At 43.2% G+C, this 18526-nt stretch overlaps 1 protein-coding gene across 2 annotated transcripts; it reads right to left on the reverse strand.

Moving 5' to 3' along the window:
• On the reverse strand, positions 1-17181 carry stag2b (stromal antigen 2b). 2 transcript variants are annotated; one of them, XM_053879147.1, is made up of 34 exons: positions 17035-17181; positions 15138-15253; positions 14982-15063; positions 14745-14888; positions 14554-14650; positions 14371-14447; positions 14040-14244; positions 12681-12832; positions 11947-12020; positions 11751-11874; positions 11524-11622; positions 11353-11432; positions 11154-11261; positions 10964-11075; positions 10769-10886; positions 10583-10686; positions 10202-10294; positions 9987-10076; positions 9703-9906; positions 9479-9549; positions 9302-9389; positions 9122-9202; positions 8938-9030; positions 8602-8776; positions 8386-8525; positions 8183-8284; positions 7963-8111; positions 7612-7740; positions 7205-7431; positions 5800-6019; positions 5275-5382; positions 5070-5196; positions 3020-3097; positions 1-1719 (listed from the first exon to the last, which is right to left on the reverse strand). In XM_053879147.1, exons 2-34 carry the CDS (start codon positions 15179-15181, stop codon positions 1696-1698), a joined length of 3819 nt encoding a protein of 1272 aa, XP_053735122.1. In that variant the 5' UTR covers positions 15182-15253; positions 17035-17181; the 3' UTR covers positions 1-1695. The 2 variants fall into 2 exon arrangements, with proteins under 2 accessions (XP_053735122.1, XP_053735121.1); XM_053879146.1 differs by having other exon boundaries at positions 16917-17128.
• Between the last annotated feature and the right edge of the window lie 1345 nt (positions 17182-18526).

Here is an 18526-nt window from a genome sequence, read left to right on the forward strand (position 1 = left end):
AAAGAAATGTGTTGATTTTTATTCAAAAGTTACTGTCTCCAGACAAGTACAAATCAGAAAACAGACTGAACAAGGGCGGGATAATAGACAACTGAGGCAAGAGTGCAGGAAGAAGAAGAAGGAGAAAAACAAGAACACAGAAATGGCCAAAAAAAAAAAAGAAGAAAATTAAATTTTGTATATATACACATGATCTAATAAGGATTTATACCAATGTAGTGGTAACAAACAATAAACAGTACTTTTTCTTTAAAAGAATTTTTTTTACTTACATAAAATAATTAGGCAAAAACACATCATAGGCCGTTGATCTACGTTATCACATTACATCTGACCACCTCATGTTTCTAAGATGAAGCCAATTATTATTATTCACCTTTAAACATGGCGGAGCCTCGGACATGGAAGAGTTACTGAGAGGAGGTGACGCTCACCAGCATGTTTAAGGCGTAAAGCATGGAATGACCACAAAATTAAAAACTTCAGTAGACAAACATTTCACTGCGTGTGTGTGTGTGCGTGTGTGCGTGTGTGTGTGCGAGTGACAAACAAAGGTGAAGCTTGGTCTAGCTGCCACAGCGCTGCTGCTGCTGATTCAACATGTTCGCCCCATGACTAACGTTTGAAGAATTTTGGTGACAGGACTGTGAATGTAGAGGAAACCCTTAAAGCTGAGTCTTTTCACTTGTTAAAACCAAACATTAACACGCAGGGGAAAAAAAAAGTAAAAATCCAAGGACATAGTCTAGACAGAAAAAAAAAAAAAAGAGGGGGATAAGGATACAAATTTAAAAATCTTTCTCGCTGCACGACGGCCATTTTCCGACTTGAAAATATGAAAACCAAAACATTTATAAAATCAGCACCGATTCATATAGAACTTTTATTTAAAATGTAAATACCCATGTCAACATTATGCTGCTGGATCGATAAAAGGAAGGGGGGCGGGGGGGACAAAAGGTTGGAGCCCACATGGTGGCGCCGCTGAGGTGAAACCACAGTGGCTTCGTAGCAGGAAGTATCTCATCATTGATTAACAGTGTGGGGCGTTCGCTGGACTCTGGGAATCTTCACAGCATAAAGGGATCCTGACTGATACTACGCGTCTTAACCACCAGTGGTTTTTGGGTCCAACGACCGGGACGAGAAGCGAAGGGCGGAGGGAGGAACAGAGGAGCACGGGGGTGAAAAAAAAGAAAGACCTCCATCCACTGGGCTAACACAGTACAGGCAAGCTACTACAGTCTGTTTATAAATTACTACTTCACACCTGGTAACTTACTACAATTGTAAAAAGGGTTAAACATAAACATGTCTTAAGTTAAAACACACCAATTTATCCCTGCCTGGAAAAAAAGGAGGAATAAAAAGCTATGATGGATACTTTTTTTTCTGGACTAGTAGGTTTGGAAGTGGCCTGGTACACTAGATCTCAACAGTAAGAGCTTGACCCAAGATTAGAAAAGTACATTTGGAAACAAAGTCCTGTCTGAGCAAGCAACACTGAGTGTGGGTCGTCATTGGTCCACGTGGAGTACAAGCCACAACTCTCTTTTTTCTTTTTTTTCTTTTTTTAAAAAACTTTTTTTTTCTCATTTTCTTACAGAAAACACATCTGTGTTTGCATCTAAAATTCTCTTTAAATACAAAGCTTCTCCTCCGTCCTCCCAGCGTCAAAATCATCCAGACATTAGCTTAGAACATGGACACCCCCAGCACCTGGAAGAAAGTTGAGACGAGCATTAGGGACATTTTCACAGCGGCTCATGAACAAGTGCCACACATGGAGAAACCGTTCCGGTGCGCTTGCATTGTAGTAGCCAGGAATTCTGACGCACCTGAACACACCAGTGGGCGTGTACGGGGGAGCTGCCAGAAGGACGCTGCTGATTCTGACGTGGGCTCTGACCAACAGTTTCTCACTCGGAAAACTGTTCCCTACAGGCCTTGGTACTTGGGTCTACAGCATGCTCTGGATCCAGACTACTACAGACCACAGACTCCAGCTCTCTACTGGCATCGCTGTTTACAGCAGGGGTGAGCAGAGCTGGGGTAGTGCAGGTTTTTGTTCCCACAGATCAAGCACATGCAGTTTAGCCAATCAGGTTTCAGATCAGCAGCACCGGACTGGTGATCACCTGACTCATGAAACTGACTCCCAAACCTGTCCCCACTGTGGCCCTTTTGAGGAACGGTTTGCCCAACCCTGGTTTGGAGGGAGCACTGTGGTGCTCTCACCAACTGCAGAAACACCTCAGTAGCTCAGAGACTTTGGTGGAAACCAGGAGTGAGTGTGTTTTTAGGGCTGCAACGTGACCAGTAAAATGCACCAAGATAAACTTCGGCAGTGACCATTCCAGGGATGTTCATTGTCATACCAGTCAGCAAGTGTCTACTAGAGCTGCGATAGAAAGCAATGCATGTGTCTAACGCCCAAGTCTGCGTAAAATAACTGTTGTATTGAACTCTGTCACGTGAAGCACTGGAAATACTGATGGCACTTTCCTGACTCAGCAGGGACTCATGAATGCACGTCAAGTTTAGTGATTTGAACAGTTCTGGAAGGTCCCAATGAAACAACAGGCTGAAACAATATGGGCCTTGACTGTCGCTGATCCAGTGTGGGAGTGAGCGAGGGTCGTTCCAAAATCTACAAGCGCAGTTAATCAGAACTGAAAATCTGGAACAGCTAATCACAGGTCTTTAATGGTGTGAAGGACCTTTGTTGACCTCTTCTCATCATTTTTTCCCTTTCTTTCTGGCTGGAGTCCTGGCGACCCACAAAGGCAGGTCGGGACCGTGCACAGCTACTTCTGGTCCATTCAGCCTGATCTGGCTTCACTCACCCTCGTTACACCTGAGAACATCTTCGTAACAGAGGCTCTGTTCCATCTTACCACAATAAACATTTTAAATAAGCATAAACAGAGCTGTTGTGTGAATGCATCAGACTGGTGCAGCAGCTGGTAGCTGCACCATGAGCACAGGTTTCACTAGGGGGATGCAAGAGGTGCCGTACCGATTCGTCGATGATGGAAGCAGGGTCGAAGTAGTCCGGCTTCAGCTCAGACCTCTCGCGCCGATTCTTAGAGGGAGGCTGGGGAAGAAAGACCAAGCATTTAGAACAAGATTGAAGCCTTATTAAAATTTCACTGACTTTTATATTAGTCAAAAAGACACTCGGAGAGTTTGGCGGACTGGATGGAGAGAAGCGACGCCGCGCCACATCTCCATCTGATTCGACATGACAGTTGCACGAGAGCAGAACGACGCAGCATCCAAAATAGACATTTCTCAGCTTCAATTGGACTCCGACTTTACGTTCGTCTGTGGAGTTTGTGCAAATGGTCCGATAAATTAGTCATGATGCTTTTTCATGTGCAGATGTTTGCCAAAAGCACCCGCGGCTCAGTACTTTGTTCATCTTTGAAGATCCAAATAGGTTTTTGTGAGACTGCGAGGACTATTTTTTCGTACGTGTTTATCCAGATTTCATTGAGATTGCTGCGCGTCCTCGGTCTCACACCAGCTGAGGAATTACTGCAATGTTTTCACAACTCACAGTTGCATCTTCAGGCTGATCTGAAGGGGCTAGAAAACATCAGGATGTTGATTTTTCCCCACAAAAAAAGACAGCATCCACACACAACTTGTGTCAGCAAATCATCCCAGCTGTCTCCAAAACTCCCTGATTGGCTGTCACTTGACATGAATTCAGATATTCTGCCTGAAGCAAGCTGTTGGCTATGACTCATATTCAACTCTTGTCGTAGTTTGGAAATGACTCTGTGCAGATGTTTAATAGCTCTGGGCCATTTTTCAGCCACGAGAAATCAAGAGCAACCTCAACTGAGAGGACTTGAACTATTCACGTTCTTCTTAAGTGAGGCAATCGAGGCTCTAAAATTGGACACTTATTGAGCTTCGTATTTTAACTGCTTATGTTTCAACAATATTTTGAAACACAACAAAAATATAATGTAAACAGACCTTGATGATAGAGAGCAATAACACTTCTTCGCTCACCCTCACTATGACGGACCCAATACAAAGAAAACATTTCCATTATATAGTCCTCCACGTTAATGTTTGGAATGTAAGTTCTGAGAGGGCTGAAGAAAAGTAGCACATATTTCCCAACCATGAATACCATACTCAGATTTTTAAGAACTTTAATTCCCAAAGAAAAGATAGAAGCAGCATTTTATCAACTATTCCAAAACACCCACAAGTTATTCAGAAAATACTCTTCCCAAAGCTGCATCATAAAAACAATATTTGACCCATTATTGACAATTATGCCTATGCCAACAAAATTTTACACACAAATTATAGAAATTGCTTAAAGGCATCTCTAAGCAAAAAGAATTCTAACACCATCAGAAGCAGTGCTCCAATTACGTTATTACAGTAGCACCCCACACTTCTGCACAAGGACTGCCAAAATACAGACTACATTCACAGGTGTGGCTCTTGGTGCTGAACAATCTGGGCAAATAAAACCAGAAAACCAGAGCAATGTATGGAATGGGAATGTGTTATAATGGCAAAAACTATACACGGCTGCACTTCACTGAGACAAAGGCAGCAGTGTTGCAGCATTGGCTGAAGGATGAGTTTAGAGAAAATGTCAGAAAATGAGATGGAAAACTATTTCATTTAAGTGACGGACATTTTTAACACAACCCTCTGAGCAAAAACCATGGTGCGACTTTAGTAGAGCGTAAGAAACCACCTTGGTGCTCAGTAACACCCAAACTAAAACTGAAGAATAAAAAACCAACAGTCAAAGTTTTGTGTGTAAATAAGTTAAGTAGTTTTAACATCAGTTTGATTATTCATGTTGCTTGAGTCATTACCATGTTATAAATTACCACGTCTTTGTTCTACAAATAACTGCCATTGCATTAGCACAGGGGATAATAATATATTCAGACGTTGCTGATTGTCAACTGCACACTGTGTAAAGAGCTTAGTTTAGGGGGACGTCAGGATTACATGAGACAATAAACAAGGATAATGTTTGAAAGTAACCATGTTAATGAAAGTGTTTGTTAATGATTTCTCACCAGGTCAATGTCCATGGTATCAAAGTCCATGCCTTCATTGAGGTCATCCATCCGACCCTCGGACGACATCATCACGTCCTCCACGATTGGCTCTTCATCCTCCTCCATAAGCCCAGTACCGCGACGTCTGCCCCAACAAAACACAGCACATGCAACTGAACCCTTCTTTTTTGTGAAATGACAAAGGGACAGTAAGTTCTCTCACATAGCGTGCTGCAGATTTGTCCTGAGCTTGGCGTAGTTCATGGCTCTTTCCTGCTGCTGACGTGCCTCCTCTTGTTGTCTCTGGGCCAGCATCCACGTCACCTGGGAGCTACACCCAAACAGACACAAAACACTCAAAATGTGAACATCAATGGAAATGGGCATTCATCAAAAACCTGCTAAATCCATATTCAAATGAATACCATGCAAGTTGGCATTTACACTCATTACATTCCTAATTTGCCGGATCATTTTTTCTCACATAATTATCTCACTCCAGCCGATAATTCGCTTGGCTTGGATTCCACTGTTATCAAGAAATATCGAGTTGTGGCATTAGGATGCAGAGAAAATAGAAAATTAGCAAGGGAAAGAATGGAATATGGATTTTTCTGCGTTGGGGTGAGTCAATAAGTCGTCAATGGAACGTAATAAAAAATCAGCTTCAAGATACAAGATTAAATAGTCAATATCATACTGTTCTGGGGTCATTATTTGTGGTGTGTTGGCAATACTAAGTACGTACTTGTAGTCCATGGGTGTCTGGTGGTGCTGTGGCGTCTGTGGATGGTGCTGCGGGTGTTGATGGGGCTGCTGCTGGTCGTGAGGGAGGGCGTACACTCCCATGAAGCTGTCGTCACGACCTCTCTTGGGGTCACGGATGGCAGTGGATGTGAGGTGAGGGGTGGCCATCATGACTGGGGTCTGCATGGTCTGCTGCCAGACCTCGCTGCTGCTGCTCTCCTCTGCAAGCAAGACACCAGCATGAGACATAATGTATTCTTCATTTCGGGACACCTTCAACAGCAGCGTGCAACAAAAGGACTTGAGTTGAAGCTGGGCGGCAAGTGTGTGCAGGCTGGCGAGTTAATGGAGAAATTATAAGCACATGGGGAAGGACAGTTTGACTCTCCTGACTTTTCCTCACCATCTGCTTCTTCAGCTCAGCCGTCAGCTTGGCTGGCAGCGGCACATCTGGCATGAACTGGTATTCAGCTGCAATATCACGGCTGGGTTATAATTACTAGTGGACCCATTAATCGCTTGGCTGACAAATTAAGCCAATTAATAGTCTTTTTTTGAGATACCAAACGCCAAGGATTGATCTCATGAGACGGATTAAGGAAAAGGTGTTGGGTGTTCACTCTTTTTACAGGTGGCCGGCGTGTAGCTGGAGTTATAAATATTCAGCATAGACTGGGAGTCAAGCTGCTGCACTCAAAAAGGAAAAGGTTCCAAAGATCCCCTTCCACTGACAATACGAGAGATGAAGCAGCCAAATGAGCTGATTGTATTGTGTACTTCTAACTTTACAGCACTTCTTATGATCCTTTTCTAATTCATTAAAACCAAAGTTTAGTGGAGCAGTTGGACAGAGCGGCGAAGTCATCTTAAAGCTACATATGTTCCGTTAATGCAATACCATCTTTTACTGCCTTCATTAACTGGGACCATTAGTATGATTTACTTTCTTTATTACACTTAAAACCTTTTTATACCTCAAGTAAGGCCATTTGTCACTTGACCGAAATGAGTCAGACTAACAATGCTGCCACACCTTGCCTTTTAATATCTTTAAACAGCCATTAAATCACCGTCCGTGAAACTGATGCTCAAAATTTGCATCATTTGCAAAAGTAGGTAATCTAACGATAACTATTTAGCTGTAACTCGTGTGTATACAATTCAATCTTATTAATTCTGTATCATGAGAACTGAGCATTTTTGTCTCCTTCATTCCTCAAAGTGCGCACACTGGAAACTTCACTTCTTCCTTTTCTTAGTTTTATTTATTTTTTTTTTTCTAAAGTTTTCAAAAACAATAATTAATAGCATCTGCATGGTTGCACATTTAAGTTAAGATTTTAAAATTCCCTGTGGAATTCAAATTTTAGAAATATTTTACCACTTTGTTCAGTTATGCTTAATACCTTCTGGCAGCTTCCGCTTGATTGCCGAAGTTCCAGCTGTGACAGCAGGAGGCTTGATCTTTTTGGAGCGAACAGAAGAACCTCTGCTGGAGTAGCCACTCATCACCGACATGGTATCGTCATCACCACCGGCCTGCAGGGAATTTCGGTAGGAAATGAGGGGTAGCCAGCAGTCTTCTCGCTGCAGCGCCATCTGGAACGTCATGAAGCGCTCCAAGTACATGTGGCTGCAAAGAAGCAGGAGGTCATGTAAGATGCAGAAACTCATGCATACATAACAACACACTGTATAGCCCAGTTGCCTTCTAAATGGTGCGTGAAAAGAGGCACCCATCATGCACGTGTCAGACTTCGTTGACACAAACATCTGTTGCGGACTCGGCTGCTCAGTCAGAGGAAACACTTACACAGTCCTCTTGTCTTGTCTCATGAGCTTGGATGAGAACTCGCTGAGGATGTCCAAGAAAGCCAGGTTGAGGGGAGGGCCTCCTTCTCCTTGAGGACTTGGATCTTTGAAAGCAAACTCAATTCCATCCCTGTAACACAAACGGGAAAACGTGTTTGCACAGGGGACTGAGATCAAAAGACGATGTGACAGACAAATGCATTTTTAAATAAGTAGCAGATCAAAAGGAGTGCAGGCAAGGAAAGCATCTACTTTGTGTTACTTTGTGTACTTTGCGTCCTAGATATGATTATTTAAATGCCCCAACATGAAGACAAATGCAGATATTTGATGTTTTGTTTCCAGCACTTACTTGTGCAGCATTGCAATAGCGTCTCTTGTTTTAACCTGATCGAGGCCAAACGTCAGCGAAAACCGGCGGGCCAACTCTTTTATTCCACAGAAGGAAGACGAGGATCGATCAAATCCGTGACCCAGCTCCGACAACATCTCATTGAATAGCTTAAGAGACCAGTATGACGTTAGAGAACAGGTCACAGACACAGCCCAATGACAAATATATGATGACCAACCTGCTGCAGACTGAGGATGAGGGTCTTGGCACACTGTATCTTGTCAATCTGCCGGGTTTTACTCATGGTCTCCTTGATGATGTCGCCATAATCATTATAATACTGCAGGGAGGCAAGTAAAGAAATAATTGCAGTCATCTTACTGAGAGAACAAGCACACTCCCAAAGGCACCTTGAACTATGCATATGAGAAGAACACACACCCGCATGTACTGTTTGAAGATGTCCGCCCCTGTTCTCATTTCGACCACACAGTAGATGATAAGTTTGCAGTACGCAGCAAGAAGGTTTCTTCTCTTATGTAGAGCTTCAATTTTTACTGCCTCGTCATCTTGTTGCCCATCTGAAGGAAGAAAAACATTTAGTATTTTGTTCTGACAACCCTTCCACTCGACTTATCTGGTCTAAACTTCAATCACCTGTGCTATTTGTGTCATCGTCTTGGTCAATGAAAACGTGATTTAGGATGAAGGCAAGCAGCTCGTTCTGCAGTGAGTCCTCTGGAGAGTATACCAGAGGCTCCAGGTGTTCCCTGCCTCCGGACACCATCTGGTGGCTGAAGATGAGTAGGAGGTCACAAAGGATGGTGAATGCCTGCAAGGTATAGAAAAAATGATGAATATTTCACATGAAAAGGGCACATTTGCTGCCACCAGACACACAACCCTTCTGCCATGCATTAAGCTACATCTGTGAAGATCACGCCGCCCGTGCTTTGTCTCACTAGAAAGATGAGCGAGAGCTCCATCTGTTACCTGTTCTTTAACAGCGGTGTTGACATTGGTGAGGTAGCGTTGACACATCATACAAAATGCCCTCATCTGCTTCCTCAGGGTAATCATGTCGTCCTGGTTCGCAAGGAGAGTAAAAGGTGATCAGCATCCCACTTTCTTTTTTGACCAATGCTAATCAGATGATGTTGGTACAAGGAGATCTCACCTTTCTAGAGCTGCCCTCAGACGACTTGGCCAAGTTCCACAAAATAACATAGTGGGTGCACTGTAGTGAGTGGATGACTATCTGCTCGAGAAGAACCAATTACAATTCAAGAGTCAGTGATTGGTGCTTTGCAAGATACTGCATTAAACATGCTTAAAAACTGCATTTTGTTATAAACACCTGCTCTGGCATGTCTCCGTTCTCGATGCCTGTGTTGAGCAACTTGAAGTTGCTGGTGAAGAGGTCCCACCCAGACAAGTCATGAGCACTGAGACAAGAAAAGGAAAGTTTAAGACGGTCGGACGGAAGACTCATGATAAAAATCCAAATGGGATGTTTAAGAAAACTCATTCATACTTATGAAAAGCTGTGATCCTCTTTAGAGTCGACAAAACCTGATAAGCATCATCTTCATCTGCATCTTCACCCTAGAAAGAGATCAGTCAAACAATCTAAGGATATGTTTTTTTCTTTAAAAATTTAAAGCATGATTTACAAACATTTCTCCTTAATAACAGACAGTGAAATGAGGCCCCAATTAACAAATATTCAGACTAAAGAAATCCTTTTAGAATCATTACCTCTTGCAGGAAATCCTCCAGTAGCCTGTTGAATTTATCCACCAGCTCATCGAGCAGCTGCGAGCGGGCAATGTCCACCCTGTTGAAGATTGTGAACTCTTCATTGCAGAGAGCATGGTAGGTCTTGGAGCAGGTCTCCAAAACTTCAGTGTCTGTGTGCTTCTCCACTATTTCTCTGATTTGACGCAGCAAAGACTCAAGGTGCTGTGATGGAGAGAACGGTCAAACAATGAAACAAACGCAATGATTTAACAACCTGAAGTTGAGTTGGTTTTCCAAATCACCTTTTCCAGACGACCTGTGGTATAAATCTCCAAGTCGAAGAACTGGGGCAGCTGCAACAAGTTAGTCACCTTTTCTGCATCAACTGCATACTGTGGAAAGCAATGATGTGAAGATGATAAATGCAATTAAGATGTTGCATCATCAATAATTCGTCTTCAACGAATTACAGAAATAAAGCCAGCACTGAGAATTCGTATTAAGTGTCATTACACACCTTGGCCAGTAGAGGGGGCAAGGTCACAGCAAAAAGTTCTGTCATTCTGGTTCTGTCATCCAGCTGAGTCTTTTTCTCCTTCGCTGTCATGACCTGAGCAGAAAAAAATCAGAGCCTTTTGTTTACACAGCCAGCTTTGTTTGCGCTGAGATGATGCGTGACTTGGCTTCTTCAACACGTGTCTATGTTGTCTTTCTGAGTAATATTTGAAACCTAAATCAGATGAAATCCTGAATAAAAATATAAATTCACTTTGACAGAAACATCGGGGAACACATCATATTTCAGGGTAGGGTAACAATATAAGAAGTTAAGAGTCAAGAGAGTCAACCAAGAGGTCAAACTGGAATAAAATGAATGAACTCAGGAGATGATTCTGACCCTCTTGCCGGTGCCTCGTCCAACAGGCGGGTGGCACTCGGCTGCCTGACGCACAGTGCACAGCATGATTTCAATCAGGGCCGTCTCTTGTCGGTCCGTGAGAGCTGCGAGAGCCACACAACAATTGCTCATCAACATGAAGAACCAAGGCACATGTCTACAATGTGACAGCAAGACTAGACGTACCTTCCTCTCCTGGCAAAGTATCATCCAATAACAAGCTGACCATACATTCCCAGTCCTTCAGTAGCTCAGCACCGCATTCCCAGAGAGAATCAACCAGGTAAGCTGCGTGTTCGTGGAGCTGAAGGAAACATTTTTAGAAGAAGCTTGAAAGACTGCAGTGCAGACAGTAATATACTAAATACTCATGCTGCATACCTCGCTCTCCAAGAAAAAGAAGACTGTGGTCTTAATGAGGTTGGCATTAGGGCTTTGTCTCCCTCTCCTCTTTGGGGCGCCTTCTTCTTCTGGTTCTCTCTGGCTAAACAACCTGAAGGCAATGATTGAATTCAATGTTTGACGACAATAGCGGAAATGACTGGACAACACCTCTGAATGTAGAACATACTTCTTAAAGAGGAATTCTCCTGCTGCAACAGCAACAGGCCGGTGTGCTGAGTAGACCAAGTGATAGACGCTCTCACAGTCCTCTGGAGTCAACACTTCATCTGTGCTACTGCAGAGACAATCAGAAGAACACATTCTGTTAGCAAGCACTTCACTACTGACAAACAAACAATTATAGGAGCCATAACACTTGTACTTACTTCAAGACCAGTGTCAGCAATTTAATTGCTTGTACTGCCACATCATACTCCTTATCCAAGGTCATGGAGACAATCCGGTCCTAAAAACAAAACCAACAATTACACTCACGTCTAAACACTAGTCTTCCTGAAATGTGTTAGTCTCTCAAACGTCCAGCAGGTGGTGCTGACCTTGAATCGGCTTGTGAAGAGCTCCAGTCTTGCATTGAGTTCTCTGTTGTAGTAAAGGCCCTGTAGAGCTGTCAGACACTTTAGGCGCACCTCACCTTGCTGAAGACGTAAACACAAAGGAGGATTATGCAATCAGTGGTTTCATTTTGCAGATCATATCTTGACTAATATTCATGTGCGAATAATAAACAATGTTAAATAATAACAACCAAGTTCGAAGCTATTACCTTGTCATGCATCGTCCATCCAACATACTTTAGATAGCTGTCGTTGAGGAAGGCATCGCTGTAGAGTTTCATCCATACGCCAATCTCTTCTATACAGATGGCTCTAATTTCCGCTATCGAATCTCTGTTAAACATAATTGTTTTAGAAATACTTAGACAGGATCCTCACAAAGATTTCAGATGCAGGGAAACTCACCGATACCGGTGGACAAACACTCCTTTGAAGATCGCATTCATCATGTTTTCAATCTCATCCTGATTTTCTTGCAGCTGGAAAAATACACACCAATATATATTTGAAGAAAAGCTGTGCAAGAGCTTGGTGCAGTCGCTGCAGTTAGCTTAATCAGACATATGCGACAGCCAACTGTGCCACCATGCTGCACTGTGAACTAACAGATGGATCCCCAATGGGACTCAGTGGTTATATAACAACGTTAACGATTCAAACTCAGAGATGATGAGCATAAGACAATGAGGGTCAACTGACAAGATATTTTACATAACAGAAATTAAATTGATACAACATGAACTGTGCCTCCGGGTTGTTCTGTAGGATTTGTAGTGGAAGACTATAATAAACGTAATTCGTCATCAATAGACCCAAATGAAATCTGGCAACAGAGAAAAACAATCCGACTGAATGGAAGTGCTCATCTGCCGCTGCCAAACGTAATGCTCCTCATCCAATACTCTTGTTTGTGCTTGTTCAACAACACAAGGCACAGATTTCTTGCAGGTATGCAGGACAAACTGCAGCAGAACTGTAGACGCCAAAAAGCACCAGCTGTTCATCCATTTTAACACACACATTAAAGCTGAGTCTTTGGTGTGTGACGTAGTACAAATTCATAGTTTCTGCACTTCCAACTCGAAACCTTCAGAAAAGGCCAGTACCATTCTAAAGGATAGAAAATGAGATGCCCCTACCTCTTTACGTTTTTGCAGCAGCAACTCCAATCTGTCATTCGCCCTTTTAGCAACCATTTTATTCCTCTCTGCTTCGTACTGGCGCTGGGTGTTGTCCATGTTAATGCTCAGGTTAAGAGCTACATTCACCAGGGCGGTCATTAACTTCATGGCTGTGGAGAAAAGCACCATTGAAACTTCATTACAAATTTGTTTCAAACTTTAACATTCGTCTAAGCATAAATCAAATTACCATAACACCATACACAAGTAAGCTAGAGGCCCAGTCACAGCTCAGTCAGAAATTGGCATGGTGCAATGACCAAACCAATGTAATTTAATCCAGATTTTAATTCACACCTTTAAACTAATTAAACTGCAAATACTACAGCAACAACACAGGTGGATTTCAGCCACTGGGCCCATTAGATGTTGGGCCTGTCTGCCGACAGAGTTAAATAACATTCTCTCAACTACCATAAAAGAAAAACTATTCAGTTTCATATTCAACTAATGCAAGCGCATGGTCAGAAAAGAGGAGATAGAAATGCTATCATAAACATCGAGAAAAGTAGTGTAGTGTGGGGAGGGGCTGAGTATAGTTCATCAAATAAAATAGAAATGATTGTAATTCAGAAACAGCCATGGGCTGGATGGATTTTTTGTTGCGGCAATGTTCATTGGAACATTGGAATGTGAAATGGCACGATTAAGTACTCGTTGTTGGCAAGGGTCTGAATGTCAATATTCATATTTGTATAAAATATGGCACTGCTTTTGTCTTCATGATCAAGCATAACATTCCATCTTGGCATCATGCTTACACTCATAACATTCTGCAGTTGCACTTTATTACAGAACTTAAATTGTCTCTAGAGGAGCAACTTCAGTAAACTGTCAGAGGCATTCCTCACTTGAATTAACCTCTAACAAGAAATGAGGAGCGACTTCCCTGAGCTAACTTAACAAACAGACTGTGATTATGTCACCAACAACGCTACACTGACAAAGCGATGTCTGTCGGCCCCTTCACTGACCCACCAACCACACACTTCTCTTTCAGAAATTCTGGGGTGAAGGTCATGTTAAATTAATTGATTTTCCACCACTGCCATACACTTTAAAAGAACTGCCTTTGACTTCAGTTGTTCATCATTAGTATACAAAATGACTATCGGAAAACGTCTTAGTGAGTGTGGCCAAGTCCAAATCAATTACGCCAACAACTGAAAGCAGGAAGCCACAAATCAAACTCTATAGCATTCAGTAGTTAATTATGAGACCACATCGGGGACAAGAATTAAAAATCATGGACAGGCAAAAACAATAAAACCTAATGGTTGGATTATGGGTAAAATCTTACACGCAGATTTATCTCACCTGCCAAGGTTGAGGTGTGCCTGAAGGCTCGAACTTGGGAATCTGATAGTCCGGTGAGAAGAGAGATGACTGTGTCCATCATGTACTCATCATAGATGATACTGTATTGACATTGGCGGACAAGCACCGCAATAAATTCACAGAAACTTGTTTTGAACTTCTTCCACTGAGGACCAGCTATAGTTAAAGGGTAGTCGCCACTGTCCTAAAACACACAGAGAAAAACAAGGTTTAATGAAAGATATTATATGGGATATGACAAAACAACATCTTAGTTGCTATTGGACCTTAATACTATCCACACTCTTGAGAACAATTTGCAGAAAGTTACCTCATCAAATTCCTCTGTCATTCGTCTGATGATTTCCGAGTTCTGCATGTTACGGAACATTTCTCCACTGACCACACCTAGAACAAAAAATAGATATGGTGAAGCACAACAAACATTGTGATATTTATATGATAGTATCTGCAGTAAGCACATCAAAGACAACTCTAAATTCGGTTGACCTACCTTTACATCCCGAGCATTGTATGAAGAAGTTGATGAGATCGAGTAGTGCCACATCTCGGTCATGTTTATACGACTCGATCCAGTCGTCAACGACAGACTATAGATATGTAAAAAAGAAAGAAAGAAATTACAAATGAAGCACCAGATTCACGACTTCTACGGTGATGGAATACGACAGCAGTCATACATACCTGCATGGCACTTCGACCCAACTTCACCACCTCAAACAGCATCATGTTTTCCATGCCATTTTCCTGGTGGTGGCCATTTATCCGCCCTGCACCCTTGCCTCCTTTGCCTTTCTCCCCAGCTGCCTTCTTTCCTTTCTTCCCACTCTGAGTGACACAGATTTACAACATTTTATGAAAAGTAAAACAAGGTAAAATCAATGTAAATTGAGCCATAAAAATAACTTCTACAATCAGTACCTTTCCTTTGGCAGCATTGCCACTCCTTCCATCGAGATCTTCAGAGAAGTCTGTGTCTGATGAGAATCGTGTGTCTGTGTCCCTGCAAACAAATACGTTTGTATGTTTATATCAAATGAAAAGAGACATCAATGCAATACTTAAAAAAAAACTTACTGTGGATAAGCGAACTCTGATGGTATTTCTGGTGCCGCTATCATTTCTGCAACATCTTCTGGACAACGTATACGTGTGACTGGCTTGGGAACCTTCGATGATAGGAGACAAGTGACCTAAAATAGAATTAGGAAATGAAGTCTTCAACATCAGCTCAACACATAAAGAGATTCATTGCACACAAATTAACACATAAAGCCACATCTATAGCAGAGCACATGCTCAGTTGATGTCAAAAAGAGGCTTCACATGGTAACAGGGGGCGGATGCTGGTGCTCTAGTTGTGCTCATTCCCACAGCCATTGGCTCCCTCCCTTTTCCTGCTGCCTTTCGTATACAGGCAACGTCATGGAAGTCAGACTGAAGTGTCTTCCTCAATGGCCAAATATGGCACTGCCCTATCCGCCTCACACACATCTCAACCAATCGAAGGGCAGGACCAACATCAACAAGATACTGCAAGCCACAGAAAACTACACGAAGATCAAAGGCAGTGGCCGATGTAACTTTTTGAGATGTGGTCAAATACACGGCTTTAAATCGTCAGAATCATTCAAGTCAGATCATTCGTCTTCAGCAATCGCGTGCCGACTCCAGAACACACCAAGTTATTTCAAAAACATCGCTCGGTGCCGCAATCTAACAGCACTGTCGATGTACGGAGAAACTAGTCACAAGACCTTGAGGGTACTTTGTATAAAGAATACAGATGACGGTAAGAAAAAAAAAACATTGCTGTGAAAAAAACATGGGATCCCTTCCACACCGAAAAGAGCACAAACTGCGTGGAAATACACCCAGAGCCCGGGATTATTTGGCTCAAAACAGATGCTGTTTGAGGCGATCAAAGGGAGATTTCCTTAAAGTACGTGCTCGTATGACGGGATTCTATGGGTGTTGACTGAAAAGTGGCGCCAAAGTGGTGAGTGTGCCCCATAAAATGTTCCCGCGGAGGACCAACGAGACAATAAGCGTATCATGCTCCCCGTCATGGTTTAACCTCTCATCTCAGCCGGGCACACACCATCGGTCCCCTTGGCTCGGACCGAGCCGACATGGCTGCGGTCTCGGTCGGGTCCTGTCAAAATTGACGCCGGTGCGCTTCTGGTGTTAGCGCGATTAGCACCGACGACTTGACGCGGCTACAGAGTCGTTGCTGTGATCGGCAACCACACTCCGATGCTCTGAGCAGATCGAAGGATTGGCGAATACGCGCAATGCGAGCAAATAAAAAGCGCCAGGATAACTACCCAATCGTGGTGCCATAAAAACAAAACAGCGCCACCGAGCTACACGAGCTAATGCTAATAGCACACAACAACGGCAGTAGGGGACGCCTCAATTCACTTCTTTCTGCGCGCAAGTCCGAGCCAGACTGCTAACAAAAGCAAACACAGTCAGGAGTAATTGATTTATTTGAGTAAATAACTCGAAAACCCCACAAAAGGGTCCGTGCTAAATCGCCTAAAAAAACATCACGTCCTTGCGTCCACCATCTTGCCTCGGGAGTTCCAGCAGCTCCGTATTGCATAAGCAACAAACACTTTGTTTACAAATAAACCGAGAGTTACCGGGCCGCTTTAACTTGTGCCGCGCTATCTTTCGAAGCGAGTGGAATATTCGCAAGCAACGAGGCCAGCGTGCCGTTTGAACGCAGCCTAGCGAGCACCGCGAGCTAACGCCGCCGCTCGGCGGAGGCAGCCGTCCACAGCTAGCCAGGCTAGCAAAACACTCACCAACTAACTTCCACGGCTCTCCGCCATTTTACAGCTAACTTACCCGGCTGGGAAAGGCAGCCCCGAGTTGATTCAATCTGCGCCGCTTCCCAGTGCTCCGGTGAATGTTTGGGAAAGTGTTCAAAAGTGGCGGTCGGAGGCGCTTTAGGACGTTGTCTCACCCCGCTTGCTCCGTAGTTCGGTTTGTTGTTTCGACGACCTGGGAGGAGGAAATCCTGGTGCAGTGCTGCCACCGAGCGGCCGCGGAACCGAGACTGCTGAGCGTCACTAGCGGTGGCGGATGGTTTTACAGCCACTGGTACTGGTAAGGTATGGGTGGTCTTCGTCTCCCTCCCTGTCCAAAGGATCCGGGGGCTCCAGACTGTGCGCGCGCGCCCTCCTCCCGGGTCAACGTGGACAGATTGTGTTTGTTGACATGATCAAAGAGAGAACGTATATTGTGTAATAATTCCGATGTATGTTTGTATTGTGCGTTATTTTTGTTCTTTCCTCTTCGGACTTTTATGCCGCACCATTAAAAATTTATTTTCACTTTGTTTATATATTGTGTTTTTCTACTTTAACACAGACATTTCTGGTCGCTACGGGACCATCGGGACAGTAAACAACCGATAGCACATTTTTGAGTAATAAAAATGTTAAGATTCTAACAGCACTTAACTCTATGAGTCTGTGAAAAGCTCATTCTTGTACTGCGTGGCACTAAAGCACCTCTGAGACGTTCAAGAAATGCATGGAGGAGGGAAAACGATTCTTAAATGCCATAAATGATAGAGGGACGAGTTTGTGAAGCGTGATGCAAAGTTTATAGACATACATTCAAGGGATCTTTGAAAGGGCATGTCAATATTTGGCTTATTGGAGTAGTTCAGTAGAAATTTGGCTGAGGAGAACAATATTAATATTTATGATAATGGCTTGATTTTCAATGTTGACATCAATAATGACTCAAGAATCAGGGTATTTACCTCTGTTATAAGGGAAACAAATGTAAGGAATAACTGATAGTCTAATTTGATTGAATTGGTTCAAGCCTAAGTCCATGATGGAATATTTGATAGTCATATGCCGTCAAGATGACTGATCGCCAAGTCAGCGTCTAGTCATCGTTGATACTTGCAGACCTAGTGAGTTTATAGTATTTTCTCTGCTCAGCTGTAATTTCCATGTTCAGTAAATCAGTGCTTATGGGATAGTTTTTGCTTGCCATTTGTGTAGGTGTCCTTTTCATTGTTTCTGCAGTACATGCGTGTTTGTCATGTGGGCTTGTCGGTACATAGATGTAGGTGTGTGGCAGAGTTTGTATTTCACTTGGGTGGAGTCGGGTTGAAGTTCCTGTTCTAGCATGGAAGTAATTGTGCACCAGTAGTGCATAGCAGTGAGTGTGCTGGTCATGTTGCGGTGCGTGCAGGAGTTTGGGTGCGGTTGTTGTGTGCATGCCGTTGATTTTGACAACATGTTTGTCAAAACTCCCAGGAAAAAAATAGAAAATGGGATTCAAATTCAAACAGAGGTGTGCACTAGCGTTGTGGAGGTGGCCGGACACAGAGAGGGCGTGGTGGTGAGGCCACCTCCAGACGTACTCCTGAGTGGAAAAGACAGGGCGAGAGCTAAAGATGCCGTGGATGAAAACAATGTGGGAGATGCTTGATG

This window comes from Synchiropus splendidus, chromosome 11 (assembly GCF_027744825.2).
Source record: "Synchiropus splendidus isolate RoL2022-P1 chromosome 11, RoL_Sspl_1.0, whole genome shotgun sequence".
Lineage (NCBI taxonomy): Eukaryota > Metazoa > Chordata > Actinopteri > Syngnathiformes > Callionymidae > Synchiropus > Synchiropus splendidus.